Source organism: Buteo buteo, chromosome Z (genome assembly GCF_964188355.1).
Source record: "Buteo buteo chromosome Z, bButBut1.hap1.1, whole genome shotgun sequence".
NCBI classification, from domain to species: Eukaryota; Metazoa; Chordata; class Aves; order Accipitriformes; family Accipitridae; genus Buteo; species Buteo buteo.
This window is the reverse complement of record NC_134204.1, coordinates 39,122,346-39,145,391: the sequence shown is the minus strand read 5'-3', so window position 1 is coordinate 39,145,391 and position 23,046 is coordinate 39,122,346. Positions and strand designations below refer to the sequence as shown.

Here is a 23,046-nt window from a genome sequence, read left to right as displayed (position 1 = left end):
TTTAATGGAGTATGCCAGATTTCATAGTGATGTAACTAACTAGAAACTCATGATAGTACATGTGCCTGAAAGAAAAAAGGGAACTTGCCTACTGACAGAGGCAAAAATGGTTGGTAGAGCTAGAAGAGAAGTCTGGTTGGTTAAGTCATAATTCAGAAATAAAACTGCCTTTGCAGGTTAAATAGGCCCTATTTAGCCTAATAAAGAGGGGTGCGTGATTTTTATACCCAAATCCAATCAGCTGTTAATGAGAGGGTGGTAGCAAATGGGTTTTTTTGACATTTGAAAGTTCTGCAAGAATACTTTCTCTGTTATAAACAGGAGGTGAAGAGGAGGTAGAGAGTAGTCTAGAAAAAAATGCTCAGTAAAGTCTGGAATATGCATTAGAGGTGACTTTAAAAATGCCTGTAGTTCAGAAGTGTACAGTGGAACTATTAATTATTATTTGCTATAAATAATAAAGGTGCTGACTGGACATATCTTCCTTGACTACAAAATAATATCAGGTTACATTTCAGCTATGCATCCTTCTTTCCCACTTGTAACAACAGCACTGAGCTAATTAGATAACTAGCACTTTGACTTATGTGGGGTAGTAAAAGATTTTTGTTTAATTATAATTTCACACATTTTCCTGTTAAGAGAAACTTGTGCTTTGAAGGCCTATTTTTACTTAGATTTTCAAAATGCTGCTGTGTAATTCATATTGTATGTAGTCTTTTTTTGTTTCAGTAGACCCATTTGTTCTTTGTTGGTAGGTTCTAGAAAGTTTTAAGATCATGGATTACAGTCTGCTACTGGGAATCCACATACTGAACAGTAACATGAAGGAAAAAGAGGGAGAGAGTTCCCAGAGTGCATCGGACATGAAACGTCCTGGAGGGCAGAAAGTTCTCTATTCCACAGCCATGGAGTCTATACAGGGCCCTGGGAAGTCAGGGGACTCCGTCACCACAGAGACAACAAACACGTAAGTGCCATAACCTGCTCTTAAAGTTACTATTAAAACTCACACATTCTGTTTCTTCAGTTTGTGCCACTTGGTGTTACGAGTCAAAACATTCAAGAGTACACTGCATTTCAGGAGTTGAAAGATTAAGCCTTTTTTTTTCAAAAGCTGAGCCATCAAGATTTGCTGCAGAACAGGAAATTAAAACATTGATTAGTAGATTGATCATCTTTAAATACATGATAGCAAATTTGGTTACTTCAGAGTCACTTATGTATGCACAAGTGCATTCATTTATAAAAGAAATATTATGAGACACCTATTACAAGAGTCCCAGGTATAATCTAATTTTAACTGGAAGCAGCCTTATGAGCCAGTAGCAAAAACTATTTATTAATGTTGAAATGGATATTCCTACAGTGGTTATTTTCATTTCAAAGTAGTGTATTCAATACATGAACTGTATCACCAACCACTGAAGTGCACTCATATCCATTTATGGTATTTCCTGAGATTAAGAACGGCTGCTTTCCTCTTATTTTTCTACCTAGCAAAAACTGCAGTAGAATTTGAGTGTATAGAGGATAGTTATTCAGTTTTTTCTTTTGAAATACATTCAGTGTTAGTGAAAGCATTATGTTCACCATTTTCGTTCCATGTGAGTCCTTCATTATAATGAGGGTTCAATTTCAAATTAAGGATTTACTCTTCTCTGGGTTCTCAAGGGAGCCATCTAGGTAAATACAACTAATGATACAGAAACGTGCTTAAACCTACAGCAAACAAATCTGAAAATTATGATATTTAGCATTTATAGAGAATTTCCAGGTGTTCAGAGCTCTAGAATATGAATTAGAGCTGAATTTCACTCTGATTTTACAGCATTACTCACATTCACACAGAAGATGGTAAATGCTCTTATATGGTGGCAGAGGTGTTGCACTGACAATTTTAGGGGGTGTTGGTTTTTGGTTTTGATTTGGTTTTGGTTTTTAAGTAAAAGCCAAAGCTGATTATATAGGTCATCCAAGAAATTCCCTGTGGTTATTATGTGCCAGGTCCTGCACATGGTTTGGGGCAATCCTAAGCACAAATACAGGCTGGGCAATGAGTGGATTGAGAGCAGCCCTGAGGAGAAGGACCTGGGGGTATTAGTGGATGAAAAAATGAACGTGGGCCAAAAATGTGTGCTTACAGCCCAGAATGCCAACTGTATCCCAGGCTGTGTCAAAAGAAGCGTGTCTAGCAGGTTGAGGGAGGTGATTCTCCCCCTCTACTCCACTCTCGTGAGACCCCACCTGCAGTACTGTGTTCAGCTTTAGGGCCCCCAACACAAGAAGGACATGATCCTGCTCAAGTGGGTCCAGAGCAGGGCCACGAAGATGATCAGGGGTCTGGAGCACCTCCCCTATGAGGACAGGCTGAGACAGTTGGGGCTGTTCAGCCTGGAGAAGAGAAGGCTCTGGGGAGACCTTATAGTGGCCTTCAAGTAGTTAACAGGGGTCTACAGGTCATGGCTGAGTAAATACTCTGAACCAAGTGGAGATCCAGGCAGTCAGGCTTCTCAGCTTGATACTGTTACTTTTTATGTCACTCATCTGTCTGTAAAGAAATTCTGGAAAAGCACATACTTAATTTTTAATGAAAAAATATACAAAACAACCTTTTCAGACTTGTTGTAATGCGCAGGCTCTCTACAGTTGTGTTACATGTGATCAATAAAGTGACAAAATTCTCCTTTAGCTAGGCAAAATTATTTATTTTCCCTAGTAATAAACTGATGTATACTTTTTCCCAATTTTCAGATCATCTAAATATTTCCAATTCTGTCTAAAAGTTATCCTAAAATACTCTTTATTTTTAATGGATATTTACCACTGGATCACAGATATTTTAGGTTTGCTGTTTAAAATCAGTTGTACGCTAAGTGACCCACATTTGACTGATTTTGCACCGTGGCATCTAGCTCTAGTGTTGTGCCCCTTTCTTTGGGTTTGCAAGTGGGTACAGTTCAACTGCTAACTGATGTTTAGAGATGTCTTAAAAGATAATCTAACTACATTTTTATTGTTTCTCTCAGAATGGGAGGTATTCCAGCTAAAAGCCATAAAGGAGAAAAGCTGCTTCTATTTATGGGTATTATTGATATTCTCCAGTCTTATAGGTAAGTTGAATTTCTAGTTTTTATTGAATAAGCTATTCTGAAATTACTTACAAATGTGGACATTTTATAAAGCAGTTCTGTTTTTGTTTTTATACGCTTAGGTTAATGAAGAAGCTGGAACATTCTTGGAAAGCTCTTGTTTATGATGGGGTAAGTAGATTTTATTTTTTTTAACTGCTGATATTTTAGCTAATGGAATGTTGACTTATATTGACCAGGAAAGAGCTAGCTCCAGTATATTTGTAGTCTACCATCACCATGTGGTTTGGGCTGTTGCTATAATCCTTTAGGTCCATTTCCCAATACATGCTCTGATTTTATTTGTTGATCTTTCAAAAAGCAACTAAAAGAATCAGCTTGTCCATATAACTTAGACAAGACAATGGCCACTTAACAGGACATTGATGAATCTGTACATAATGTGAAAAAAGCACTTCAAATGCTAGGAAGATTTTGCAGAATATGGCTATATAATTCATAACTCCTAATTTCATAAATTAAATAGCTAAAGAAAAAAATCTTGAAGAATTAACCTTTAAAAAGGAAAAGCTTGTTAAGATTCACTCGTTTTGAGTATTCCTGAAATATCGTTTACCTGAGGTGTCCAGCTTCTTTCTTGATGATTTACTTGTGATTTACTTATGGAAAATACGACTGAGACCTTTTTCAATCTTGCAGGATACCGTTTCAGTTCACCGACCAAGTTTTTATGCAGACAGATTTTTAAAGTTTATGAATACAAGAGTTTTCAAGAAAGTTCAAGGTAAGAAAGTTGTGACTTTTACTCTTTTAGATATTTTTATAATCATTACTTTATAATGCTCCTGTCTTGGTGTCATTGTTTAACCCCAGCCAGCAACTGAGCACCACACAGTTGCTTACTCATTCCCCCAGCTGGGATGGGGGAGAGAATCGGAAGAGTAAAAGTGAGGAAACTCATGGGTTGAGATAAAGACATTTTAGTAGGTAAAGCAAAAGTTGTGTGTGCAAGCAAAGAGAAGTAAGGCATTCATCCAGTACTTCCCACTGGCAGGCAGGTGTTCAGCCATCTCCAGGAAAGAAGGGCTCCATTATGCATAACAGTTACTTGGCAAGACAAATGCTGTAACTCTGAGTGTCTCCCCCTTCCTTCTTCTTCACCCAGCTTTATATGCTGAGCATGACATCATATGGTATGGAATATCCCTTTGCCTAGTTTGGGTCAGCTACCCTGGCTGTGCTCCCTCCTGTCTTCTTGTACACCTGCTTGGTAGCAGAGCATGGGAGACTGAAAAATCCTTTAACTTAGTTGTTGCTAAGTAGCACTTATCCTAAAACATCAGTGCATTATCAACATTATTCTCAGAGTAAATCCAAAACACACTGTACCAGCTACTAAGAAGAAAATTAACTCTATGCCAGCTGAAACCAGGACACTTGGCAATAAAGGAATGCTTTCTTCAACGTCATGTAGCACTTACCTTGCCCGAAGTTGAGTTTCTTCACTGGAGCTAATGGCATTGTACTCTAATAGTAAAATTACAGAGAATTATTTGCTATGTATTTTTTGTCACATCAGAGCATCTGAAGGTAAAACAGGTTCCGTTATATTAGCATTGATATAAAGATAAATTTAATGACTTAATAATGTGTCCAATCCTGCATCTGTTATTTGTAGGAATACCCCCATTGATTTTAATTTATTTAATTTGCAAAAGTAAAGATTGTTTACATAGCACGTCCAGCATGTTTGAAAAGATAGGCATTCTTCCCTTTCATAGACAATTCTTCTGTGTTTTATCAAGGAAAAAAAAATCAGAAGTTAGATATTAATAAAGTCTTTTGTCTTTGTCACTACCACTTGTTTCTAGTTTTCCCCTCCATTTCTCCTTCCTTAATCTTTTAATTCATTCTCAAGGCTAAGATACATATCACTGTTAGCTACTTACCAGGTGTGGTGGGTTGACCCTGGCTAGACACCAGGTGTCCACCAAGCTGCTCTACCACTCCCTCTCCTCAACTGGACAGGGGGAGAAAAATACAAGAAAAGGCATGTGGGTCAAGATAAGGACAGGGAGATCCCTCACCAATTACCAATCATGGGCAAAACAGAGTAGGCTCAGGGAATTTCACTTGATTTATTACCAGTCAAATCAGAGTAGGGTAATAAGAAATAAAACCAAATCTCAAAACACCTTCCCTCCACCCCTTTGTTCTTCCCAGGCTCAATTTCACTCCCCAATTCTCTACCTCCTTCCTGCCAAGTGGCACAGGGGAACGGGGAATGGGGGTTGCAGTCATTTCATCACATGTTGTCTCTGCTGCTCCTTCCTCCTTATTCTCTTCCCCTGCTCCAGCGTGGGGTCCCTCCCACAAGAAGCAATCCTCCATGAACTTCTCCAACATGGGTCCTTCCTTCGTGCTACAGTTCTTCACGAACTGCTCCAGCATGCGTCCTTTCCACAGGGTGCAGTCCTTCAGGAATGGAGTGCTCCAACATGGGCTCCTCTCTCCATGGGGTCCCAGGTCCTGCCAGGAGCCTGCTCCAGCATGTGCTCTCCACGGGCTCACAGCTTCCTTTGGGCATCTACCTGCTCCTGCATGGGGTCCTCCACGGGCTGCAGGTGTATATCTGCACCACTGTGGACCTCCATGGACTACAGAGGGACAGCCTGCCTCACCATGGTCTTCACCATGGGCTGCAGGGGAATCTCTGCTCTGGCGCCTGGAGCACCTCCTCCCCTTCTTCTTCACTGACGTTGGTGTCTGCAGGGTTGTTTCTCTCACATGTTCTCACTCCTCTCTTCCAGCTGCTGTTGTGCAGCAGTTTTTTCCCATTCTTAAATATGTTGTCACAGAGGCACTGCCACCATCAATGATTGGCACAGCTTTGGCCAGCAGCGGGTCTGTCTTGGAGCCGACTGGCATTGTCTTTATCAGACATGGGGGAAGCTTCTACCAGGTTCTCACAGAAGCCACCCCTGTAGCCCCCCAACTACCAAAACCTTGCCATGCAAACCCAATACACAGGGGAAAGAAAAAAAGCCAAGAGAAACCCACCATCACTACAGAAGGACATCGCTACCAAGAGTTGTCCAAAGGCTCAAGTCTTGCAGCAATAATTTAACTATTGATTGGCACTTCTTTCAAACTGTAGATCCTCTTAAGGCATTGGGGATGTAGGGTAAATTCATCCTACATAGGTGTGTTCTTCCTGTATGTTGTGGTTTAACCCTGGTGGGCAGCTGAGCCCCACACAGACAATGGCTCACTCCCAGCCTCAGTGGGATGGGGGAGACAATCGGAAGGGTAAAAGTGAGAAAACTCCTGGGTTGAGATAAAGACAGTTTAATAGGGAAAGTGAAAGGTGTGTGTGAAAGCAAAGCAAAGTAAGGAATTCATCCACTACCCATCCACTACCCATAAGAAGTATAGATATTTTATCATAATCTGGGTACAGCTATGAGGCAAAACAACAGAATTTGCAAGTATTAAGGAACAAGTTTATTTTCAGACTTGCTGCATATAGCCTGACTTGAAAATTGACAGGGCAAAATTAGCTATCATTCAAGAATACACATCTTGAACATAAGTCCATATATTCATATCTACCTTCAATTATAGTTCCTCCAGGACAATAAAAAAAAAATAATCAAATTTTAGAGACTAATCTTACAGGCTTCTTCCATCAAAAGTTCAGATCAGGTTTTATTTTCACTAAAATTTCTACCATTGGATGTCAATATTTTTCAGACCATACTGGCCTTTGTTACTCTGCATTTTGCCTAAAGATAATATCACTTTTCTGAAGACCAGTATCCAACTGTTTTTGGAAAGAATCAAATTATTGGAATAAGCTTGTGAAATTCCAACCCTGTCCATGAAAACCAATGTTAAAGACATGGTAGATTAGAACAATATATGTGATTAGGTCTAAAAGAGCAAGAAAGAAGAGGGAAAACTGGTAACTAAGAGCAACAAAAAATCAGAAGTGTAGATGATAAGTCCTTTGTGAAATTATAAAAAAGAGGAAAAAGAATAGGATAGACTGATGAAAGGAGAAAGCTGAGAGTAGCTGAACTAAAAATAAAAAAAAAGATATTTCAAGTAGAGTGAAAGAGTCTTCAGAAGAAAAAGAGAGAAAGAGAGAATTTTAATTAATCCTAATTAGTGATTCCCTATATGCATGATATGTTGTGACAGCTATTCAGGAAAATAAGACTTTTGGAGAGTCCTATAAATATTAATGAATTGATGGATAATTCCTGTATGAGTTGGTCATGGTATTGAAAGGAAATTCAGCCTGAAGCATTGCACATGCAGACACAGACGGTGATGACTGCTGTGATGCATTCAGTGTGGGTCCAGTGAGGAAGGCTGTAGGGGAAGACCTGATAAATATACCAGCGAGGCAATGATGAGTGCTTGGGGTTCACTGTGTCCCAGGCTGCTCTTTGGGGAAAAGCTCTTCTGGTTATCTGAGCAATGAGGGATTTTTCAATGATTTTGGCACGTGGTATAATACCTTATTATAAGACATACAGATCAGCTGGTTTAAATAGTATGCATCCTTACTAACTTACGGTTTTACTGCCAGATTATTTTTTAAATCTGTGGAGGTGCTGAAATTGCACTTTTTTTCCCCAGTAAGAGAAGGGATGTATTTTTTGAGTTTCAAGGCTTTTTATAAAGCAGAGTTCTTGGCAAATAAATATAAATTAACTCGCTAGAACTATGTGGTTTATAGAGGAACTTTAAAATGGATACTAGTTAGCAGTTTGATAATCCTACTCATGGAACTGGAGTCCATTTCGCTTGGAGTTAAATGTCAAAATGTGGAATGGACACTTGGCTCAAATACTACAGGAATATTGAGCATATGGCATTGTACCTAATTGATAGAAGGTGTTTTGTAAATAGCTTTTTGACCAGTGTCATGCTGTTCTCTTAACATTGTCATTAGTTATCTGGAGTGAGAAACAAGTCTATGTGGATAGAGGTAGAACAAAATACAAATGAAGGATAGATTTAAATGAGATTTAAGTGAAACAAGAATGACTACAAGTACTATCACAAATTAACAACTTAAGGTGTTAAAAGTTAAATCCTTCAGAAGAGAACATTAATATCAGAATAAAAGAATCTGATGTGATATGACAAAATATGAAGCAAAATTCAGCTGAAAGGAGGAGGGAGCCTCCTGAGCCTCAGATCTCTTACACCCTAGAATAATTTTGCCAGAGAACTGGTGGGAGCTCTGTTGTCTGAGACAATACTCAAAGGAACTCCTCAGCACTGATAGAGAGTAAGGAGCAGACAACTTGATACTTCTGTCTGTTGGACAAAATAAATGTCTCATGCAGCCATACATGTTTCCTGAACCTTTGAGTCTTTTTTCAGTTCTTTCTAATTCTGAGTGCTAGATTTATGTCATCACAAGACACAACCCATTCTGTATTTGAAAGCTACAATGCACAATTAAGGACATCATGCCTAATTTTCTCGGTAATCTTAATTTGTCTGTCTCATTTTTCCAGGCTATTAACCTGTTTTAACATCCCACTCTTATTGATCCGCTCTGCATACAAGGCTATGAGTCTACTTTTATACGGATTAATGGTTCAAATGCATTATCATTCTGTTGTAAAATAAAGAATTGGGAGTATTCCTGCCTTCAGGAACATCGTCTCTAAACTTCAAGTTACAACATTTAAGTTTAAATTCTTCAGCCCTGTTCTGAATCTCTGCTTTTTTCCCTAGTGCACAGAACAAGCCTCCATAAATAACAATAAAAACATAATAAGCAGATTCAGCCTCAGGGAGAGGCTAGCTCAGCAGCTATCTACTGTGTTATTTTTTAACAATATCCTGGAGCTATGCATCTGATTCTCTTCTTCAGTCTTTAGCCAAGTGGCTTTGATGCTTTTAATTTATATTTTGTAGTAGAGCACAATATGAACTATTGCAGTGCATCTGAAGTAACTTTGCAGCCAATGCATGGAGGTCAGCAGCTGGCAACTGAAAACACTAAATGAACTGGCTGGCATCCTTCTGGAGAAGAACTACAAATGGAGGTCATGGTTCAGTAGTAGTGGCAATGGTCAGATCCTAGAGTTTCACCTCAAATGCCATTGCAAGTAGGCAGGCCCTGGTAAGAATTATAAAGGGGGATGCTCATACCTGAGTGTACAAGCCATCAACATTTTGGAAGTGTTTATTTTACCCAAAGAAGATGTTTGACATAAGTCACTGAAGTGGAAATTCTGCAGTAGCATGTCCATCATTATACAGCAGTAGTTCACAGCTCAGGAAAATGATCATAACCTGTCAGAATACTCCAAATGTCTTTTCAGGTTTCCTGTATTCTGTTTTATTCTGTATCATTCTGTCTTTGATTACATGTGTTGATACTCCATAGGAGATTTGTAACTTAGTGATGTCAAAGTTGGTTAACTGACTTGATTTTTTTTGTCCTATGAGCAGTAAGAAACCCAGAAAAAGACAAAAGTACTTCACTCATAGATGAAATAACAATGCCTTTGGCCCTAGTTTTGGTATAATATTTGGTAAGTGGGTTTGTATCTGGATGTGTTCTTTGTCTGTATTCAGAAACTCTAGCTTTATAGATGGTTTGCTTTCTATATGCTGTTAAAGATGTGCAGGGAGGTAAGATGACATCAGTCAACACCTATGTTCATTTGGTAATGCAGCTTTAAAGTCTTCACCTTCAAAGAAACGGTGCAATTCCATCACAGCCCTAAAGGCAGCATCACAAGAGATAGTATGTGCAGTTAGCCAGGAGTGGAAGGATGAAAAGCATGGCATTCTTGCTGAAGGACAGAGCTACGCCAGCCTTGATGAAGAAGGTAATGTCTTTCAAATCAACAGCTCAAACAATGTTTTTAGAGGAATTTAGTATAAGCTTTAGAATCCCTATAACTAGAAAGCTTCCAATCATGATCTTTCAAAACTCCAGAGTCAGGCTATTCTCATGGAGAGAGTTGTTAGTCATATTTGGAAGAGTGGACGTTCAGGAGCAAGAGAAAGACAGAATTAAGGTTATAGTATGGTGTTAATATTTCAGATTTCAAGGGATCCTAAAAAAATTTTTCCAGCCCAGTAGCGGATTAATGCCAGAGCCAGTGCTATTCTTTTCACTGACTTTTAAACAAACATGTCATGTGAAATGTTTTGAAGCTCAGTTCATTGTTCCCAGAGTCTTTTTGAAGAGATACAGACTTTGTGTCTTTCAGAGCTCATCTGCAGCCAGGCTCAAAGGAGAACCAGCTGCCTAATCTCATCTGAAAACTGGGCCCTGGTAGTGTGAGACCAGTCCCAGAACTTAGAAGAATTCATCAACTCTTGACACCACTGTTTAATATTTAACCTTGGCGTTGCTCTATATTCTGCTGAATGTACTGGCTAGCAGCTGAAATTCGCCCTGTAAAGCAAAACAGTGTGGGAATGGGCACATGAATATTACAATCTCATAAATTCAAACACATGAAGAAGCTTCAGGAAGCTGTTGAGAGCACTATGTGTCTCCACACACTTGCATAAAGATTCTTGGATTCAATTTGAAATTATATTTGTTAATGTTGTTCTTTATTTTTGTGTATGCAGTACTAGGTTCACGCCACCGGCCGGATCTAGTGCCAAGCACTCCATCTCTATTTGAAGCAGCTTCCTTGGCAACCACAATTTCTTCTTCTTCCTTGAATGTAGATGAACAGTATCAACATAATCAACCTATGCTCTATTCTAACAGGTAAAGGCTGTATATGTGATATATATACACCACCATTTTGCTAAAAGCCTGACAATGTGTGCAATGGAAGGGGACTCTGCGAAAGAAAAAGCAGAAGGGCACATGTCTCTGTAGCTCAGTCTTGAACCTCTCCAATGAAGGAGGGATGCCATAAGCCCATAGGATTTGTTATGTATTTGTTTATTATATGTAGCATCATTGGACTCACAAAATAGAAAGCATAAACACAGCAAAAATGTTACAGTATACTTCAAAATTTTTTTCATGTTCCAAAACTAAACTGGGCATTAAAAACTTGCTTAGGCCTTAGTCTTTGCCATAAACCAAACTACATTAAGATCAGGGTAGGACATACTTCTTGTAACATGGCTGTAACCTAAAACAGCTGCAGAAAACTGATGTGCTAGGAAAAGGGAGCTAGTTTCAAGTTGATCTTCTTTCTGAGTGTACAGTGCTGAATGGTCTGCTTGAAGTTCTTTTAAAATTACCATCTTCTGAAGTGAATTTATAAGAAAGTTGACCCATGGGTGTGATTAGAGCCTGTCTAATTTTAACTCAAGGACGATAAAAACAGGAAGGTCTCAAGAAAAGTTGTGCAGATGCTTGTGAGCTAGCTCGAATGTGATTTGCTTGTGTTTGAATATACCTTAGCCATGATTGTCCAATACCATACTTATGCCAAAAGTCTTGCTGGGAGATCATTTCTGTGTATGCCTGTGCTGTGTTGTGTCATCTTGCCTGCTTGCAGATCTCTTTACCACGCGTAGTACTGCAGAATAGCCATTTCTTTGTCTGTTTTGTCAAGAAGGGTAGCCACTGTGAACGCAAGTATCTTGAGTTTTGTCTGGAATAATTTGGAATCCTGGACTACACAGTGTCTGTATAAATTTGGTAAGATTACTTATGTGCTGAGATATAGTTCTTTACTTTAAACTGCATATTGTCCAAAAAGATCTACTTATTTTAAAAACAATCTTGAGGCAGTAGGATTTTACCTCCTATTAAAATTTGATCAACTGCATTTTCATAAGAAGTAAAATGACTTGCAGAGTTACTTGGTCAAAGTGATATTTGCAGTTTCCATTTTCATTAAGTTGAAATAAATCTCACTTCCATAGGTCTGGTGTTTTGCTATAAAAATTTGGAATGAGATGTAACAAAGATGATGTTTTAATTACAGAACCGTCTATAATTTGGAACATTGTCCCAAAATGCATCTACACAAGCTTTAGGAAATAAAATTACTCATGAGTAAGCATTAGGAGAAATAGAGCTCCTTCTATTCAACTTCTGCAGTCTTGTCCAGTTTGTGAAAAAGATAGCTGTAGTACTTCAGTACTCCATGATCCTTTACCAAGTTTTAGCTTTGCTAGAAATAATGATATAGAGTACTGGCTTTTTTTTATTTGCTTTAAGCATCAAATAAAACTACAGAACTACTTTGCATTAACATCAGCCAGCAAAGGAGAACTGCAGAGTTGTCTGGATAAAGAGTTCAGATTTACTGCACTTAAAACATTTCAAATACTCTTTAGTCTCCATAAATTAATTGTAGAGAAAAGCTATGAGTAAGTCCATGATATTTTGCTGTAAAGATATTCCAAAATGATTCTAAAATAAATAAGGTTTTTAGCAGATCTAGACTTTGTATGCTTAGACTTGTCTACTCTCCAGTTGTACTTCAGTCAGTGAAATAACCTAAAATGTTGTCAGTTACATGATTACTCTGCACATTGTTAACTTACAAAATCAGATTGGAACTATAGGGTCTCCAGTGCCAGTTTGCATGCTTTCAATTCATCGGTACAGGACACGTTTTCTAACACAGCAAGCCTTGCACCAGCATTCATAGGTGTGTGGCTCTCTACAAGTCTTGTGTCAAAACAAAAGGCCTTGCCTCATAATCAAGAGATCTGCCATGAAGGCTGATCAGCTAATGTCCTTGCTGGTCTAGATGTATCCTCTTCAGCTAGGGCTTGGTGGCAATTTTTTCTCCTGACCAAGTACTGGTTCATGTCACAATCTCAGTATGTACGATTCACAAGGATTAGCTTCCCTGTCATAGCTAGTAGCTTTCTTTTAGGATTTAAGAAAGCTGCTAAGCATGCTCAGTATTAAACTAATTTCCCCAAAATTATTCTGGGCACTTGCACTTTTGTACCCACCTCTGCTTTCTGCAGCAGTGCAGGGAGGTCCTTCCTTCTTCATAGCACTAAATAATATATCCTGCTGAAGTTTTATTTATGGTTTTATGGTACATTGGAGGAACTTCAGTCCTCCCATGAAAAAAGCTGGCAGGGAAATAAACCCACCAAAAAAAACATGCTGCAATGAGTTGTATATATCTTAGATTTTTCTCACTGGAGTTCTGCTTTTGAGTATTACAAAATGTTGTGATGCAGGACTCATCACTTTGCCATTTGTCTGATAAACAGAAAGCCTGGAGCAGTCTTTGAAACAAAGCCTGAATGAATGATTTGTTGACAAATGTGAGCCTGCTTTCAGTCTTTAAATATGTAATTGACTATGACATTCTGCTTCAAGTTATTTAATAGAATTACAGTTTGGCATCTTCATCACACTTCCTCCTCCTCCTTCAAAGTGTCTTGGCACAAAGTAGAGAGTACACGAATTTCCTTGTAAACAGTCAGAAATCCCTGGTCTAGGGTAATAAAGGGAGGTAATCCTATGTGCATAGTAATAATACTGTATCTGTACAGCTCCTTAACTCCTCTTAACACTAATGAGCAGAATGTGCCTGTACCAGTGAGAAGGCAGATGCCATTATTTGCCTTATTGAAAAGAGAGTAGTAATACTTCTGGATACCTTGAAGCACATGACATATTTTTAACTTTGTTTTTTTGGAATTACCCTCTGTTTCTATCAACCATGAATGTAATCATTCTCCAAGGAGAGGGAAATGGCATTTTATAGGAGAAAGGATCTTAGCACCATCTCTCCTTAAGGGTGCTCAGCACTCGTGGTAGGAAGTGAGGAACTGCCGCCAACATGGTTAAGCAGATATAGAGGTGACCTGCTGAGCCAGAGCCACCTCCTGAGGCTGTATCAGGTGAGGAGAGTTTATGTAGACCTGCCTTGGTAGGGATTAGAACTAGCATAACTAATTGGTGGATAATGCAGAGCAGCATTTAGGGACTTGTAATTAAAGCAAAAGAGACTGAGCAGCAGTTGTAAGCATGCAGCTTATTAGGAGTGTTTTTCCAGAGTGCTAGCTGATTATTTTCTACCAAGTTTTTCCTCAGTCCTTGAAGAACTAGATGAAACTCAAGGTGTTATGCAGGCAGTGTGAGGTGGAACTGGTAAAAGTAGTGAATGAAGGAGAAGTGGGGAGGGGCAAATGGCTGTATTTTTTAGCATAAAAGTAACTTTATCTAGAAAAGGGAAGTAAAAAGGAAAAAATGGACAAACGTGACATATGTTATTCAGCCAATGTAGGCTCTCTTGTTTTTGAGAAGACAGCTGGTTTCTGTTCTATGGAGCTGTTTCTCAGTCAAGTGGTTCTGTCATAAGCAATGTCAAGCACTCATTTAGTAAGAGAACAGAATTGACAATTTATTGCTTCTATTAAAATTTTCAAAGATTTTCCACTCCTCAAGTAGCTTTATATATACTGCAGATATTTTAGTACCTAAAAAGTCTGTTTTCCACTAGAATATAAGTTCAATTTTGAGTCCAGATACACTCCTTTGAAAGGGTTTATTTGCTTTATCTTAGGAAATGTAATACTTAGATATTATATCGGGAATTATTTTTATAGCAGAAGTGATAACAGATTTTTTTGCCCTCCAGGTAAAGTTTTCCTAATAAGTACTAATTAATTCAATTAAAGGTGACAAATCTAAATGTCCTGAGCAGTATGACTGTTGTGTCAGTTGACATGGCTTTTACAATTGCAAAGAACTGAAGGAAGGTTAATGCCTTTACAGGTGCTTCTGGAAATATTTTAAACTGGAATTCCAAGATACAACAGAAAGTCTCTTTCCAGTGTATTTTTCAGCAGGTCTCATGGCTTCCAGTCACAAACCCAAACAAAATCCCATGATGTGTAAAGGGGTACTTCACCTCTGTCTTTAGAGCAATGCCAAGATACTGCGGATTATATAAGGAGGACAGCTGAATTCTTCTGACACATTTGAACCTAGGAAAATCTATATGAAATCTAATTCTTGTTTCTCTTTATGCATTCTGTACCTCCTTTCTGTAAGATTGGTATGTAGTATGCACTTCTGCCTTCTCTTTCCTCTTCTTTCTGCTTTTCTGTAGATTTTTCAATTGTTTGTTTGCCTTACCTTTGCATTGCCGGTTTTTGGTGCAGACCACTTGAAATTTTGAGGGGTTGTGTGGGTTTTTTTTCCTCTTACACAATCAAAGCTTCCTAAAACATCCAAACTTTGAAATGAAACGTCCCATGACTTTACATTCTATCAAACAACCTTGTCAAAGGCAGCTTAGAAAATGAAAGTAAAATTTTCTGCTGTTTTTTCAGTGGAAGGGATTTGTAGGTATTAGTTTTCCTGTTGTAAGGATTACTTAATCACACCTTTTGCCAGCCTGGTTTTCTATGTAAACAAACTTTTTTGTGTTAAGTTTAAATGTTCTGTCTGTCCACCCACCACCCTTAGCTTCTGAAGCTTAGACAAATTTGTCTGAATCTGATTTGAACTGGATTAAATTCATGCAAGCTTCATGAAAATAAGCAGCTAGGTGGAAGAAGAAGACTTGAATGCTCCAATGCTAGGAACAGGTGCACTGAGACACTGGGGAAATCCCCATGGGAGAAAAAGAAAATTTGACTATAATTGAAGCAACATGTAGTTGTGGCTTAAAGAAAAACAAGGTTTTCCCAGTTCTCCTGTGATAGAATTACTTTTGCTTCTTTTTTTTCTTTTTTAATTAAGAACCAAGATAAAATAGACTACTTTAGCAAGAGGAGGGCACAGCACCATTGAGAACACTCGTGTCTGATCATTACTGAATGGGAGAAAGTAACTCCCATTCAGTAATGGGAGGGGTTTTGCTTGGCTTTTCTTCTTTTTCAATCTAAAAATTAAGGATGAGAGCTCAGTCCACTGTTGAAATTGTACAAAAGCTCTGTTCCACTGAAGCGTTCTTTCTGATACACCGTGTATATAGGGATTTCTCTTGTTCTCTCCTGTGCTCCACCCTGCCAATTTGTCTTTGCCTTACCAGAAGTTTGCATTAAAGCTGGCAATCAGTGCAGCTAGGATGATGCTGTTTCAGAAATTTGATCTTTTAGTTACCAACTGCTGACAGCATGTGCATTGCTGTTAAGAGATTAGTTATGAGATTTTTTTTTTTTTACTCTTTTATGCAGAAGTTCCATGTTTTGAGTTTTTCTATGGTAGAAGCTATATTTCTTCGTATCCAAAAAGCTTTGTATGCTTTAAGGTATACTGTCATTCTTTTTTTTTTCTTCCTATTATAGGATAACAGCTGTAGTAGTTAATGACATATCTAATACTAATGCACAATGTCTAAAAGTGTTCAGTGGTACTTAATCAAATAAACAATTTATGTTTATTTGCTTCTCCATTATGCTCTGTTGGAACAATACTGTGATAAGGTTTACAGAGCAAAGAACTTAGCAGAAAAGCAGATTGAAGGATACTGGTTTAAAGAGCATGACACTGCTACCTACAGTCCCGAAGAAGCATCAAAAAAGCATTGTTGGACAAAAGACTAATATATATTTCATTTAATCTTACAGTTTGTTATTTTCTTAATGATATAGGCTGGCATTAGAAGAAAACAATGTCATCTAAGTGAACAGAATTCTCCCCTCTCCAGTGGTGTTGGAAGTTAATATCTGGGTTTATTGTAGTTGGTATATGGAGTGTTTGTGGGAATAGAAGAGAGAATCTTTCTTGGCATATAAATGCTTGTCCTTTTCATTGATTTACTAAGGCATGTCTAACTTTCAATGGTTTAAGCCTCATACATATACCTAGTATGATGATCTCTATCTTGTGGAGTTCATAGTCTTAAGAAAGTTTAGTCTGAAATTTGCTTTTCCTACTGGCTTTTCACTGAAGTCCAGGTTGTCATATGAGTTACTTTCATAGCCAGAGGAATATTGAGTAATCCTGGAATTCAGTGTAAATGGTTAAGGATTGTCAGTCCTTACTATCAGCTACCAAGTGGTTAGCATCAGTACCAAGGGATCAGTGAGGCATCTAGATTTCATGAAAAAGAAATACAGTTCTTTCTCCATTTAAAGTTTTCTGAGCCATTTACACTTAATCTTTTAGTCATTGAGATATTAGAGAATGCTTAATAATGTATAAGTCTGGAAAAAATTAATTTAGTGTGTGTGGTTATAATGCTGCTCTACTGATGTATTATTTAAGCATGTGAGACTTCTCTTAATATATTAAGTATTTTCTTTGTGTAGGTATTTAGATTCAATATTAAATACCATATGGCAAGTAAAAATTCAGAGCAGACATTAGCTCCAGCAAAGCAAGGAGAGCTGACTGATTCTCAGATGTAAACTATTTGTTTGCCCATTGATATTCTGAGGGTTGTGTATAAAATAAAGGCTAGAAACTCTACACAGAAATTATTAGTAACTGTGCAAAACTAGAGACTTCATATTTTGCCATAATATATTTGCCCTTGTTGGAGATTCTGAGAAATTTTCAATAATTTAGCTGTGAAGTGTGGCAAGAAAGCAGTAACAAAGATATTTTTTTAGAAGACCTAGCAGGAGTATTTCTTTAATGAAAGTTGGTAAGATAGGCAAGTATTTTGTAAAGCAGAGGTTCTGTCCCTGGAACGGATCAGTGCTGTCCCGAAAGGCAAATATCAGTGTCCTGGCAATGGAAGAAGGACCTAACAAAGGCTAAAGGACTAGTCCTGTGAACAGAAGTTCTTCAGTCTGCTTTAAGCAAGTGATCCTGTGTGGTGTTTTGTAATTAGTGACCCTGTAATTTCACCTGTTCCTGCTGTAAGCCTAGAGTTATATATTGATATGTAAAGGTACATAACTTTTTTCAGAAAAGTAGCCTCTGTCATTTCATAGATGACTACATTTCCTGTTACAAAAGTTCATCCTCTCAAAACATCTCTAGAAAGAGTACTACCACTATGTAACTCAACAGGATATTAAGCAAACATAATAATTAATAGAAAAGAGAGCAGTTAATAAATATAGTACCCTGTTTACATCATAGCTGGTTTAATTTATTTTTTTGCTCAAAGGCACTGTCTAGAAGTTTCTGATAAAAGTTCTGGTGAATAACAAGAGATGTTACCCCCTGCTTTTGAGTCTTTCCTCAATTCTAGTGCTATCTAGGTAGGCAGCTTCAAGGCATAGTGAGAAGACTTTGCTCTGTTCCAAGGTTTATTTCACTTTCATGATGGAGGGACCCTTCTTTTGGTAAAATGTTCACAAGGTGCTCCACCCATTCAGAAAAATAAAAAACTCCTGAAAAATTGATGTTCTGTTTGCGGTAGGCCAATGTAGATCTGAGGTTCTGGTGGTACTTGTGACATTACCTGACCTTATCATCAGGTAATTGGGATTAACGGTTACTAGGGAACAGACATTGGTAGCCCTGTGGAAGGAATATTAGCTCAAGAATGTGTCCTTCATTAGCAAATATGTATATATGACTTTTTTATGGATTTTTTTTTAATCTCACTGTTGTAAGTGTAAAAACAACACTATGTATCTGAAAGCAGTGAGCTTTTCCAAGATTTGCACCAAATTGCGGTATCAGGAAATATACAATGTTGCTTCACACTTTGGTTCCCTGTAGTATCTTCCCTTGAGATGTACTACCATATCATAAGCCAGTCTGCAGAATTATCATAAGCTTCATCAACATCATTTTAAAGAGTTATCATTTTCATGTTTCCTAATTTGATGGCATCCTTTGTGTCCTTATGCTGGATGAGCAGAGTGACATAATTTGTCACTGCAGTCTATACAATGTGTTGTGTTGGGTTTTTTTTCCTTTTTGGTACTTTTAAAAGCAGCCCCTTAAGTTGCTGGGAGCTTTCTTGTGAAGATCTCTGCAATGTACTGAAGTAGGAATGCCTCTGTCTGTGCTTACTAAATTAATTGGATCTAATCCCATTCAGCTGTTGATGCCCTGTTTGTAGCACTTTTTGTTGTAATTTGTTTTAGTAGAGCCCTAAAAAGTTTGTAAGTGTTTTTCTTCATAGAAAAAAGAAGTTTTATAAATTATTTAGCCAATGTTTCTGGAAACAACTTGGTTGTTGATAAGTAGAAAGAAAACCTATACTTTTTTTTAACTTGACATTTAAATTTATTGTTCAGTTAAATACACAGATGTGCATGTGAAACTCCAATGGTAATAGTAGTTACTTCATACATAAGCAAATGTTTCCTGGTCCGAATTTGTCCCTCTGCATGCTGCTTTTCATATTCCCTACTCATCCTTGCAAGACTAATTTCATTACTTTAATTTTTTCTAGTGAGGAGGATCCAGAGCAGCTTCTCAGAACAGACTTCAAGTGTAGATGCCTCCAAGGGCTGATACACATTGATGTGTACCTCTCAGAGGATTTGGCTATTATTACTCAGTATTTTGTAATCTAGACTGATTACAATTCCTAAATTCTGATTGCTTACACCATCTCTTTTCAACTACATACATATGTCAGGTACAAAAATGAGAGGTCTCGTGATTTTAATTGTCACCTGCAAAGGTGTATAGGTTTGTTGACTGTCATGAAATCTATGTGCTTACTGTGGTGTTTACTGATTCGTGTGTAATGGTTTGTCATTAGTGTGTGTAGTAGCATAGACTCACTGTCAGACTCCTTCACTTGAAGCAGCATTTAGATCAGTCATATCTATTGTTTTCTCAGGTCTGTAGTTTTGATGTTTGTCAACAGTGTTAGTGAAATATTACAAAGTAGTTTTACTATGTTTGACCTACTTTTCTTTTTTTTCAGACACACATGTAATTTATAAAAATAAAATGCAAGGTTGGGTTTTAGAGGTGATATGTTTCTACACTGTAAACATTAGACTAATTAATGCATTTAGTTCAACAGGTCAACAAATACCTGTTGTGCCTGTTCACATTAATATGTATGCAGGACAGATTTTCTGCAACGGTTGGTATTGAATTGTACTTTAGAACAATAGTTTTACTGCTCATTTATCCTACAACATGTTTTTCTGACTAACTATATGCATTGCACATATAATTATATGCAATGAGCTGATAATTTTTTCAAAAGCTTACATAAGAGTTTTCAAACACATTGGACATTGCAAATGTGCTGCTATTTAGAGGATCAATATTCTCTGGCATATGCTACAGGAAAGCATATTGGACATCCAAAGATAGATATCAAAGCCTATTTTCATTACAACTCTTCACAATAGAGGTGATGCAGTGGCTCATTTTAAATCCTGGCTGTTGTATTTTGGCACTATCTGAGAGAAGCTGATAATTATACAAGAGGTGTTCTTCACACTGCAGGAGAAAAAAACCCCAAATAACTAAAAACAAAATATAGCTCAAACTTCTGATTCAGTCAGTTGTTACTACCTGGCACTTTCTGCCATTCTTCAAAGGCTGTGCAATGACTTGGAAAGGAGACTAAAGAGTTCTACCTGTCCTGCAGGCTGCCTTGCAAGTAGACAAATTATGGTGAGGCATATTTGTTTCTTCATGAAGAAAACACAAGTCTTTTATTTCTAAAACTGTCACTTTAGTTTAGTATAAATAAAATAGAAGGACAGAAATAGTAATTACAATTTGGGAGGGTTTGAAGGACACCAGTGGTGGTGGTGTTGGTGTTGGTGGTGATGGTGGTGTTATTATTATAATAGATAATCCTGCCAGGTTATGCTAGTTCCTTGACAAAGTGCAATGTTTTTCCTTTATTCCTTGGAAACTTCATAGGATTTTACATATATTAACCTTAGATTAAAATGGTAAAAGTTATGCTGTTCTACAAATCTGCAGAAAATCAGTCTAATTTAATTGTTCCTTCTGAAGATCTTGTGTCCAACACCCCTTTTTTCATATTTGCAAGTAACTATCCCTAACTATCTTTAACTTTTTAAGCTAATTTGAGTGAGGATTTTTTTTCATCCAAAGGGCATTTTAGAAGGACTTCAGAAAATGAAGGTTTTATTTTATTTTCTTCTCAAGAGGAAAAGAACTTGAGCCTCGTTTTTTATTAAATGTATTGAAGTGTGCTGATTTAGAAGGTCAAATTATGGCTTTTCTCCTCACTTCAGCATAAGAACAAAACACTTAGTGCTTCTTAAAATAGGATCCACATTAACACTAAGGATGAGGCCTTAAAAAAAAAAAAAAAAAAAAAAGCTTCTTGCTTTTCCCCCTTTTCATACAAAAACTGGAAATCTTGTTCTTATGCATAGCTTCACGTAGTTCATAGTCACTTTGCCAGTTGGGATGCATTTTCTTCATGCTGTCATTGCAAGGCAAATACAACAAACAAAATGATTGTTGTATTCTGCCATGAAAATGATTTCTAACTAAGCACCTGTAACTAAGAAGGTGTTATTACATTACTGCACAAAAGCACTATACTGCAGTTGCAGTTTAGCTCCTGGCAAAAGCAGTTGCTTTCATACTGATACCAGCATGAGCTCCAGATGGAAATTAACATGGCAGTGACTTGGAATTTCCACTTTCTCCTTTATACACTTTACAGATTATCTTCCCAAAGTGGATAGTGCATGTTCTTTTAAATAGAGAAAAACTTCCAGTTATGAGCTTAAGGTATATGAAAGAAAGCTCTGTCTTGCAACAGTTTTTCTACACTTCTCCTTTTTATAAACAATTCTTCATGCAGAAGATAAATCTTCCTTACTTGCAGAGTTTGTCTCTAGTTATTCAGTGGAAAAGTCACAGCAGCAAGGAAATTGCTATCCGCAAATAAGTTGCGGATTTTTAATTGTAAGAAAAAAGGTGGACTGACATCTGTGTTGTTTCATTCTCTTCTTTCATATCTGATTTTGTTCAAGGGACTTCAGTCACTGCTGGTTTTCTGTGTGTAAGATTACTATATCTTTGTACTTCTGCCCCTCTTCTCCCTTTTCTTTCTGTATGTTAATATATATGTATAGTATATGAGTTGTTTCTGTATATTAAATCTCTTTTTTAGGTAGTTAACTACTAAACAACCAAACTGTGACATTTGTAGGAGCTCCTCTTTGACTTCTCTTAACATGCTGGTTTTGTTTCAACCCTCATTTTCTGCCTGACTGTATTGTGTATTTCTGTAACAGGTAGGGAAAAAAAACAAAAAAGAAGCACACTCCAAAGGGGAGATGGCACTGTCTTTATTCTATGTTGTAGGTAAAACCAGTAGTTTAACAAACACAAGACCGAGTGCTGAACTCACATTGCTATTGTTTGCTGTCCACAGCAGGCTGTGAAGGAACATAAATGATGATTTAACAAACTAAAAGCAAAAGAAATGCACTGCCTTCTAATGGAAAAGTAGAGAAGAGAGTAGGAGAAGTGTCACAATAAGCCAGTGAATTAAACTGAAATAACAGGAGCACTAGGTCTTAGTCTTCTGATACATGAAGGATATAAAATAAAATGCCACTGGTGTGAATTGCAGAATCCTCACCTTGTCCTGAGTACAGGTTCCAGAGGTTTTCTGGAAGGGAAAGAAGTTAAAAATAGCAGCAGTAAAGGTGGCAGTGATGTGGCCTGATATGTATATGAAAGGAATAAATATTTCAGGTTTTTTTGCTTTTAAACCTAACCTTATGCAGGAATGAAAGCCAGGTATACACCACAGCCTGCCTGACTTGCTTTACAGTTAGTAATGCAGAGCACTGTTTTCCAGAAGGAAGGGTTGACCAGTAGTTTTGCATATTTTTATAGCAGTAGTAGCTGCTCACTGCACATTCATCTGATGTCACTGGTTTTCATATGTGGGCCTTTGCACATCCAGAGGCCTGAACTGTGCAACAGCGAAGCTCAAAATTCTGCAAGCAAAAGTGACTCTCTCCACCCTGCCTCCCTTTTTGCCAAGTGTCATTTCTTCCGTGCCAGCACTTATTTGGTGGGAGATGATAAAACACAGTTCAGCATTTGGCAACAGACCATTTTTTCCTTTCCTATCTGCCCTCCGCCCTTCAGTAAAATGAAGGATTGGCAGAAAACTGATGT

General features: G+C 37.6%; 1 protein-coding gene across 2 annotated transcripts in view; it reads left to right on the top strand.

Annotated features, from left to right (window-relative positions):
* The window catches only part of PIP5K1B (phosphatidylinositol-4-phosphate 5-kinase type 1 beta), a 124,376-nt gene that overhangs the window by 85,782 nt on the left and 15,548 nt on the right, over positions 1-23,046 (top strand). For both annotated transcript variants that reach the window (XM_075020976.1, XM_075020975.1), the window contains exons 9-14: positions 759-970; positions 3,030-3,113; positions 3,215-3,263; positions 3,792-3,876; positions 9,803-9,958; positions 10,716-10,860. In XM_075020976.1, the coding sequence (XP_074877077.1) occupies positions 759-970; positions 3,030-3,113; positions 3,215-3,263; positions 3,792-3,876; positions 9,803-9,958; positions 10,716-10,860 (731 nt within the window). The remainder of the gene's footprint in view (positions 1-758; positions 971-3,029; positions 3,114-3,214; positions 3,264-3,791; positions 3,877-9,802; positions 9,959-10,715; positions 10,861-23,046) is intronic.